Here is a 10,628-nt window from a genome sequence, read left to right as displayed (position 1 = left end):
GTTATTTTTGATGTGTGAGAGAGAACCCTTGCCTTCCTACCATTTTTATATGGAAATTACAGTATAGTTTGCAATTATGGAGGGAAAAATGTTTCTTTGTCAGTCTCACCCTTCCACTGCTGGGCTGACCTGACCATTCCCTGTTACACCCCCTGTGCTGGTGTTTGCCAGGTGTCTGCCAAATGTCTCCTTAGCTGTGACAGAGACTCCCTGAGCTGTTCCCAAAGCTTTTTATTTCTCCAGGACCTTGAAGCCAGACTTCATGAAAGCCTGGAAAAATGACATTAATATCATCACACAGAGCCCTGCAACCTTGGTGTCTTGTAAGCACCTGTCACCATCCAGAATTGGATATCTAAGGAAAAACAGTGAGGGATACTGAAAAACAACCCTGCAAGAGAGAAGCAGAGAGGGTCCAAATTGAAAACAACTTCTGAAAATATGTTAAATGCAGTTTGTTAAAGAATAATATCCTAAACTAATTGGGAAAGTGAGTCAGTGGTCGCTTAGTTGCAGCTTGCTTATTTTTGCAGGGAAAAAAAGCAGGATTTAAACAGTATCTTTAATCTGGCATTAGCTGAAACTGAAGACACCCTCAAACAGAAACAAGGTGGGGTTGCCTGTTTGTGGAGTGATTATCCCTAGGCACAAACTGCCAAGGAGAAGGCTGTGGTATCTGTTTCTCTGCTTCTCTGAGCCCAGCTTAAGCACTTCATGCAAGCTCAGGCTTTAGTCAAACACAAGCCATGGTCTAAGTGATAGGAAGCACTTGAGCTCAGCAGCCAGGAAATGGAAGAGCCCTGGCTGTCCCGGAGGTCAAACCAGATGGTCTGACAGATACTTCTGGCTGGGAACTGTGTGCATCTGAGCCTGGAGAGTGCCTATTTTTAACAAATAAAATATTGCTGTGCAGCTGGCTCCTTTGGGAAAGTATAATTCTCAGGACATTTCCTTGGTCTGACTGTTTGCATTAGATGTCTTTTGATCTCCCTTTTTGGGTGGTGTGACTGTAGCTGCTGTTTGCATGCCTGTAGCATGGCTCAGGGCACACAGAGAGCCTGCTCTGGCTGCAGCCATCAGACAAACCACACTCACTTGCAGGGAGTGCGTGTGTTGAGGAGACAATGTGGCTCAAAAAGAATTTCATTTTCAAGTCACTTTGGAAAAAAACAAGAGGTCGTGATGTGAGGAGAGGAAGCTGTATTTGGGTCTGCAGAGTGTGGGTGATAAAATCTAGTTCCAGTGAAGTTTCTATTCATTAGATGTGTTCTGAATAATTTTTGAAAAGTTTTGCAGAAGTGAGCTTCCAAACTAAACAAGGAATCAAAAGACATTCAGCACTGCAGCTTATATGGCAATTATCTTTTCCAGATATGTTGTGAGACAGAAGTAGAGAGTACAGTGATAGCACTGTGGTGGGATGACTCTGGCTGGACACCAGATGCCCTGCTCTGTCACTGCCCTCCTCAGCAGGCAGGGAAGAGAAAACAAAATTAAATTTTCATGAGTCAAGATAAGTACAGGAAGAGATCACCCACTGGTTACCATCACAGACAGGGAAATTAAAAGAATTTATTTTAATTGGTTTAATTTATTACCAATTAAACAGAGCAGGATAATGGGAAGTAAAGCATGATTATGGCCATCTGGGATTTTCCACTCTCACTCTTCCTCACAATGCTGCAATTATTTAATTTAGACTCCTTCATTACGAAAATATAGCCACACAAACAAAATACAGGTCCATATATTCTTTTTATCATCTCATTAGACCAGCAGCAAGAGCCAGGATAGCAGCAATGAAAGTCTGCTGAGCTGTGATGTCCCAAAAGAAAAATTTGCAAGAGGTACCAGCCCCAGCTCAGCTGATAACAAAGTGAGAGTTTACTTTCACAGAATATTGATTCATCAGCTTCTCACCTTTGTGAGCTGCAACATTGCCTTGTGTCTGAATTTCTACTGTGTAATTGAACCTCTAAAACTGAAAAGAGAAATTTAGAAATGCTGACAATGATCCTGATCCCTGGACTAAATAGCACTGAAGGGTTTGCCTCCCATTTTCAATGCCATCACTTGCTGCAGTAGGTGCTATTGCTTAACACTCTAAAGTTCCTCCTATTACTGTGAATTTTGGAGAGCAGTGTAACAACACTATTGTGGATTGTGTAACACAGCTGCAACTGCTTCTTCTTAGCTCTTTCAAACACTTTCAACTGGGTTGATGTCAAAAATGTCAATGGAACTTCCTCTGTCTTCCCCCTTGTTGTGGGTCCCTCTGTAAGGAGAGCTAAAACAAGAAGTGTGTGTGGCTTCAGCTCCCTGTAAATCCCTTCCAAATGATGTGATGACATCCAGTGATGTCCCCAGTAATGACAAGGTGGCTAATGACTACAGTTTTATTGTATATGTCATTTTTTTAGAGGTTCACTTTCAAAAAAACAACTCTGCTGGAATATCTGAAAATTTCACTTGTTAGTTTTAAAAGTGAATTTTTTAGCTCTTGTGTTCATAGGTACAGGAGAATTCCTGGAGAATTAAAAAACATTGGACTAACAAAAAGAACACAGTGTTTGTTATTCTAGAGCTGACCTCATGATTTTTGGTTTTCTGATTCATGATTCTGTCACGTTGATGGTAATATGGGTGTCATGTAATGGAAATAAACAGGCCCTCCACTGTTTCTGCCTCTGCCTAAGTAGTCCTATTTTTTAAAGTACACAAGTCCTCCATTACTGGTTGCTGGGACTAATCACACAAATAAATTATAGTTTTATAGGAAAAGAGGGAACTGCTAAGCATAGGTCTGTTATGCTTTTGTGTCCTGAGCCATACCTGTAATGTGGATTCAATGTTTAGGGGAGATGTCTGTTTAATGTGAAAACTGCAGGCTCAAAAGAGAAAGAAAATTAGTTCTGGGTAATGCCAGCTTCTATTCTCACTTATTTGTTATTGAAGTGGTTTTTTGTGGGTTTATTTTTTTTTTTATTTGGCAATAATTAAGAAACAGTGACCCTAAATTTTGATGTGAATTTGTAAAGCAGAGAACTGGTACAGTTTTGCTTTCATAGCTTCTTCCCTAAGAGTAGCCATGTTTCTAAAGCCTGGAACATATTTTGGATGCACCTGAGAAGGAAACATAATGGTATTGTTTTCAAATACTCTTTGAATGATGCCTTGTGGTTGTCGTGTAACCCTGGCTTCCAGTCCTAGTAAAAAAACCCATGATTAAAATTAGTAGATGCCACATCTCTTTCAAACCCCAAAGATCAGGTCATCTGGTCTCTCTTCTAATATCTCTGTGTTCAAAATCAAGCACACACAAGGATGTTATGCTTGGTCTCAGTGAATTTTGGACTCCATATATCATCTGATTTTAGTACTCTTTCCCTACCAAACTTGGCCTTTTAATAGGGCAACTTCAGAATTTCCACCGAAACTGGCACTTTCAAAATTTATGAGTTTTGGAGTTTGGGAAACTGAAGCCCTTTAATTTTTTATGATTTTGTTTTACATGAATGCCATTTGGAGGTAGTGGGTACATGATAAAGCATGCTGAGCACATTCAAATCTGATGTGGAAGAATGTTTGCCAGATTAGTGGGTAAATATTGTGCAGTCCTGGATTTAATTTTTCTGCTGTATTGAGGGGGCTCATAATTCCTTACTGCACATGAAGCTCCTCTTCTGAGGGAATCTGACAGTGTTTTACCCCTTTTCTAGTCTCACTCAGCTGTGATGAACATGCTCTTCCAAAGGCCAGGTTAAAATACATGGTTCTCACTCTGTGTGCTGGGAACCCACCCACAGACAAGATACTCTCATCAAAGATATTTTTCTTTCTCTCTCATGACCAGCTGAGTCAGTGCACCTAGTCAGCAGCTGGCAAATATCATGCTTTACAAACACAAAATGGGCCACTGCAAATCCCATGAGAGAATAGAACTCATTCGTCACTTGAGTTCTCATCTAAATTGAGTGCAGAAGTGAGGAGTAAGACCAAGTGGTGTTTATTTATTCTTCTTCAGCTCTTCCACCCTCTTAAAATTGAAGATGGCTCTTACAGTGGCCCAGAAAAAAAAAAAAAAAAAAAAAAAAAAAAAAGTTTTTTCCTTTGCTTATCTGCAGCCATCTTCATCTCAGTCATTAAGCTAATAACAGAGCTTGTTTTCTAGATCAGTTGAAAAAGAAGAGAAACCTTTCAGGAGGGTAGCAGCACTGGAAATTCTGCATGCAGTAAATTAAAAAGACTGTCTCTACACCCAAACAATAACCTCTTTCTCACTATTTTTGGAGAACAATTTCTCCAGTTGTGAGCAATGGTATCCCATCAGTATCATTGAGTCTGCTTGTATGAAATATAAAAAATGTCCTGTGCGCTGGCCAGAGCTTCACAGAGTTCTTTGGGCTCAGAGGTTTGAGACAATTTCAATTTAAAAGATTTGCTGTTTGTTTTCTGTTTCTTTTAACTTGATTTTCAAGACTTGTAGTTATGCTTTGAGCATATTCAGTAAGATGTTAATCAGTTCAATAGATCAGGGTCTTTCATATAATGCATCTAGGCTGTGGGGTTTCTTAGAGGACAGAAGCTAATCTTAGCAGCTATTATTAGTAAACTGATGCAAATGTTTGGAAATTAGTCATTTGAACCATATCTAGCTATTCCAACCTTTCTGTTCTCATTCAGATCTTATCAGATTCAAGCTAATTTATCTGCATTTTCAACAAGTAGTTTTTATGTTTACCCAAAAATGTTATGCCATCCTTTCTTGTTAAGAACATTTGCTATGTTGGCATGGCTGTAAGAAGAATATGAAGAGTCTGGGGTAGAGACTGGACTGTAGTCTGTGCTCTGGTTTTGATATTCATGTTCTGGTTAATCTTCTGCAGTTTCCTTTAGTCTTTTTTCGTACTTCCTCAATTCATAGCACTTCCAGACCCTCACTGCTCCTTGTGCTAGTTATCTTTGGTTTCTAGTCAAAGTAAATATACACTCAATGTGAATACTTAGTGCTCATCTGTCCTTGTACCAGCATTGTCCAAGGTAGAAATGGCTCTTCTTTATGGACATCATACCTGCTCTCAGTCCTTGTTTATCAGAGCTGTGACAAAACTCCATTTAGTCTCCCCTTGTAAAATGGGCTCTCCATTCCCTCCTGTGCCTCACAGCACCTTTATATCTGCTCCTCTCTCAATGTCTCTCCTTCCACCAAAGTTTTCAGAAAGATTTGTGATTTGGTTAGAGTCATAATATAGACAGAGCTTTTCCAAAATAACTGTGGCAGAGCTGGAAACAGCCTAACTGACCCTTCACCCCTTTGATCTTTAGAACTCACTTATTTTAATTGAAAAGCCAGGGGTTTATATTCTGCAGGTGGACAGATTTTTTTCTCATCTTTTTTACCTGCACCAGGGAACCAGGTGTTCTGACAACATGTGTTGACTGATATTGTGGATTTTTTTTTTTTCTAGGGAGGCTCAGCTTTTTCTCCAGCATCCATAATTACTACAAGGAGAGCACAGACCCAAGCAGCAGCCCTGGCTGAAGAGGTGGGATGTCCTTCATCCACCAGTGAGGAAATTGTGGCCTGCCTTCGCCAGTTGCCTGCTCGTGTCCTCAATGATGCTCAAACTAAGGTACATAGCAAAACATATGCCACTGGCAAGAAATCAAAAAGTTTCCATTCACACAAAGCTATGAGAAAGCTTTAAAAAAAATTAGTCTGGATCCTTGTGAAAGAGGAACTGGACTATTTTTGGTGGAAGGAAGTTGTTGTCCATGACATCCAACTCTGAGCTATGAATACTCACAGTTTAATTCTCCTTTAGACCATATTCCTTTTACTCTGCTTTAATCATATCTTCTAAAATAAATCTAAATATTGTTTTTTGTCACTTTCAGTTCCCTCTTGCCTGCCCCTGGGTGTTACTCTAGAGGAGTGTCAGATGTCTGTAGCTTTAATAACAGATCTTATGCAGAAAACAAAGCAGGATGGGATATCAGTGTTCTGTATTTGAAGTGGGAGTCTTGTGAAAGCTGCAGTATAAATAATTCTGGAGATGGATCCTTTACCCACAAATTAAAACACCCACCAGCAATAAATTTCGATGAGGACCAGCATGGAGTCAATCCCTAGTTCAAAACAACATTTTTGACTATAAGACCATAATTTCTCTTAGTCTCTTCAGTTTGTTTCACCTCCTGAGACTGTCAGCAAAATCATTGTTTCCTGCCAATGATGAGTTTGTACTTTTATTCCCTGGTCACTTGTTCACTTGAAGGGAATCAGATTAGTTGAATTAAGCATAAATACAATAGAATTTAAAGGGTTGCTGAATTAACTGCACAATTCTTGCTCTTTTGTTTTGCCAACATAGCTGCTAGCTGTCAGTGGCCCATTCCAGTACTGGGGTCCAGTGCTGGATGGAGTTTTCCTCCGGGAGCCTTTGGCTAAAGCCCTGCAGCGCCCTGGGCTGCAGAGAGCAGATCTGCTCATTGGAAGTGCTCAGCAGGATGGTCTCATCAGCAGAGCCAAGGCAATCAAGGTAGGAAACACTCCCTGTTAATGAACTGGGGGTCTCACTGTGATTACAGTGATGACAGTAATCATATGCAGCCTGGAGAGATGCTTTTTGATTTCTGCAATTATGCTCCATAGAATTATGGAAATGCATTGTCCTTCCTTGGCCCATCTTGGTCAGGATGACTAATGGTATAATAATATGTGTTGATTAACATTTCTGTGGGGGATATGAAAAGGTAAGAGACCAGAAGTAATTTAGCATTTATGTTCTACTGTCTTTAAAACCCTATTTATATTTTAATCTCCATAGTATCTCACAAAGAAGAAAGCAACTTAATTATAAATTTCTTCACTGTGCAGCAGGATTAAGTAATCATTTTGAGTTTCTTTTAGCAACTTGTCCTCTGTTATCTCCTGAAAGTACATTTTCTTCTAAAGAAGATTCTGAGTATGGAAGCTGTAACAAAGAACAGTACTGGCCTGATGTGTGGTCTAAGGTTGCTGGACAGAAACTGGTGAAAACAAAAATAATTGCATCCATGCAGTAATGTCTGTTGCTACCTTGCAATAGTCTGTGGATTTCACCTCTTAGAAGGCAGTGAAATGTCAGTCCCAGCTTCTCTTTTCTAGTACCAAATAGTACATAGACCAATTTAATTCAGAATTAATGGCCAACCTGAATTTAATTCATATTACTTGTTTACTTTCTAACAGAACTTTCCTGCTCTTTTTTCATGTCTTTTTCTCTTCTGGAATCAATTTCAAGAGGAAGTCACAGGAGAAAGGCACAGAACATATAGCGTGATGCTGGAGGCCTACAGATAATAATCCCCTGTGAGAGGGGAATAAACCTCAGTGACCTCATTACAAGTCTTGTGATGAAGAGTAGGAAGTGAGATTCATTCCTTTACCACTGTTTCTGCATATGACAGTTGTCTGCAAAATTTAGATGAAATTCCATGTTGTATTAAAAATTTTGCAACAAATCATGATGGAAGGCACAAGTGCTAAATCCCAGCACTGTCAGATTGAAATGAAATGAAAAAAACACTTGCAGCTCAGAGGTCAGTAGAAAAAGGTTGCCTGTCCAAAAATAAAATCTGAAATATCTTTTTTATTTAAGGCTTTGCAGAAAATAAGATTGGAAGGGAACTCAGTAAGTTGGTAAGCAACTCAACCATAAGAAAGGGTCATACCTACTGATGATTTTTTTTAGAGCAGATTTCCCTCTATTTCTGTTTTCCTGTGGCTTCAGGTTTTTAGGACTTGAGACAATATGAATGCTTTGACCAGTCTGTATTCCTGTCTGTTTTTTTAAAGTCCTACTGCAAGGTTGAAGTTTCCTGATTCCTCCCTTGTAGACACAATTAGAGTATCAATTGCTGGGAAACTGCTCCCTGCACTGCTCCTTCCATCACTGAGATATTTAGGAATTTAAGGTCCTCAGCAGCATTTCTGCATGCTAGCCATGACCATGTGTGCTTGCAGTCAGTCTGATGGTGAAGTCCTGAATAAGCCACAGACCTATTTAGCTACAGTGACAAAAACCCAGTGCAGACAGTGGTTATTACTTGGAAATCTGTGCTCCATTTCCTCTGTCACAAATGTCATAAGAGATCTTTAATCTGTGCTAAATGTCCTCTTGCCACAACAGGCCTTGAAGAAGGATTTGAGACAATCCACACCATATACCAATCATCTATATTATTAATTTAAAGGGTTTCTTTGAGATAAATCTCGCTTGCACCTCTTAGGAACAGCCAAAGCTGGTTCAACTGGAACACTAAGGAGTGTGGGTAGGCTGAGCTGGTGGACAGAGCACTGAACTGAATTTGGGGAACCACAGCATAATTATTATTTTGCCTTTGAGTACACCCAAAGTATTTCATAGGGAACAGAGAACCCACCCTCCCTGGGGTGCAAATCCACCTATGGCTGTGTTCCTGCTGTGGAAAGAAGATCACAGCTAAAAGGTGCTCTGGAAAACGAGGAATTGGCAAAATCCTAATTTCCATCTTCTTTAGGATGGCTGATTTCAGTGTAGTCAGCGATGAGTGAGGGGTAAAAACATTTAACCCCTCCTGACATGCTCCACCAGCTCCTGGGAATAACTGTGCTGGGCAGTTCAGTCAAGGACTTGCTCTATTAATCCTGATTTCTCTTAGTACTGATCCTGTAAATGGTAAGGAGACACTTTTAGCCATTTGGATGTAAGCAGGCTTGAGACAGGATCCAAATCTTATCACCTTAGACTGAAGTTGCATGCAAGTGTTATAAACACTTCGCACTCTTCACATAGAAGTGAGAGTGAAACCTCTAGACTTCAACCAGACCAAAAGGTGGAAAATCCAATTGGCACCATGTTGTTCTGTGGGATCTTACTGGCCTTGGGTTGTGCTGATGTCTCTGTAGTCCCACTGCAACTCTGTGCTTGTGCCTATTAAAGTCTTTGCTGTTAAAAATTACTCAGAAAGACAGAAGGCACCACTTATCTGCTAGCAAAACATTTATGTTCAATTTGCTTACAATTAAAGGCTGAGGTCTCTCAGTGATGTTTGCAGCAGAGAGTGTGCCCATGAAATGTCTGTTTTATGGCATTCACTGAAATGCTTATTCATGTGAACTGAGACAGATTCATCACTTCCAGGAGCACTTCCTACTCATCCTCAGTGCAGCCACCACAAGCTTGGAACTAAGTGAGAAACAAAGCAGAATTTGTTAAGGGAATGGCAAGTGGTACCATAATGCACTGCTATGTGACATATGGTTACATGTGGAGTGGTTAAGCCTGAACCCTTCCACTGCAATTCCCATGGCAGACCTTCAGGGAATATTAGCTTTGAGCAGTCATAGCTTAGGGCAGCTGAGCAGAAACCTCTAAAAATGTTGATTTCAATTCCCAGCTGGAATTTTCTCCCTGTCCTATATATGATGCTCAGGTGGGAGAACCTAATGGCATTAAATTTACAGATTCACTCATGCTGCTCTGTGTCTATCTGTAAATGTGGAGGTCAGTATAGCCCAGTCTGCACCCTCCATATGTTAAGTGCCTACTATGTAATCTCCACATGCTTTAGTTGAAAGGCTGTGGTTGCATTTCATGTGTTTGCTTTCTTTTTCTTTCCCTCATTATTACAATCTAGTTGGATGCTGAACCCAATTTCAGGACCTAGGGGAGTGGGTAGATACAAATGTAATTTATTTACCTCATGTAAGCAAACAGATCTGTGAAGAACAGAACTACCATCCTGCACTTTATTACAGTCAATTCTTCATGGACAAAGGTATTCAGCAATATAAAACAGGTGGTAGATATGTGTATATTTATTGTAATGAACCAGGGGAGATGTGTCTCCAGAAATGCCATCAGTGAACTCTTTATTTCATATTGGAACTAGTTAGAATTCTTGCAAGACTCTACTGAATGGTGGCAGGTCTTTCACCATCTTCTGTGACAGTGTTTGTCAAAAGCCATTTAAGGCCTAAGATCTGTATATACACTGTTAGAATTATCACTGTTTCAGTTTGTCAGAAAAGTACATTTTGCCCCTTGGAAGATGTAAATATTTGATCTACCTACTGTTACAATTTATTTTAAGTAAAACACTGGGCCAGTTTTACTTATATGCTCCATAAGCTATCCTGAAGCAACAAGAACAGTAAGCAGTATTTAGCTCATTATTTAGGCAATGTTTATGATGTTTTTGAATCATCAGAAAAGTAGAAAGGGGTGCACCTGCTGCCTTTAATTATTTTCTTAAATACTTTCTTAGAAAACCCCACTATAACTCTGAGGCCAATTCCTAACGCCCCTTTAAAGGTTAGCAAAATGTAAATTATTTTACATGCTGTGCAGCTGTTTCTATTAATCTGGTAGCAGCTGTTGTATTTACTGTGATTTGAAAATTGTTCCTTGGTCATATATTTTCTAATGGGAACATATGTTCAACATGGAAAATTGGTTGAATTGAATCAGTTTCTGAGAAGTTAAAATATTTCTTTTAATGTTTAATGGATTTTATTTTGAACATATTGCTTTGGTTTTGGCTATCATGTTTAAGTCAGATGTTTAAATTCTACTCTTGCCAAAGCAATGCTTGAGAAATTG

General features: G+C 39.6%; 1 protein-coding gene across 1 annotated transcript in view; it reads left to right on the top strand.

Moving 5' to 3' along the window:
• Positions 1-10,628, top strand: part of TG (thyroglobulin) — a gene marked incomplete at its 5' end in the record, with an annotated part of 142,514 nt that overhangs the window by 107,696 nt on the left and 24,190 nt on the right. Inside the window, 2 exons of the mRNA XM_079299572.1 lie at positions 5,469-5,633; positions 6,375-6,542. Coding sequence (XP_079155698.1) covers positions 5,469-5,633; positions 6,375-6,542 — 333 coding nt within the window. The remainder of the gene's footprint in view (positions 1-5,468; positions 5,634-6,374; positions 6,543-10,628) is intronic.

The sequence above is a fragment of the Erithacus rubecula genome (genome assembly GCF_903797595.1).
Source record: "Erithacus rubecula genome assembly, chromosome: 3".
Taxonomy (NCBI): Eukaryota; Metazoa; Chordata; class Aves; order Passeriformes; family Muscicapidae; genus Erithacus; species Erithacus rubecula.
This window is presented reverse-complemented; position numbering and strand designations above follow the sequence as displayed.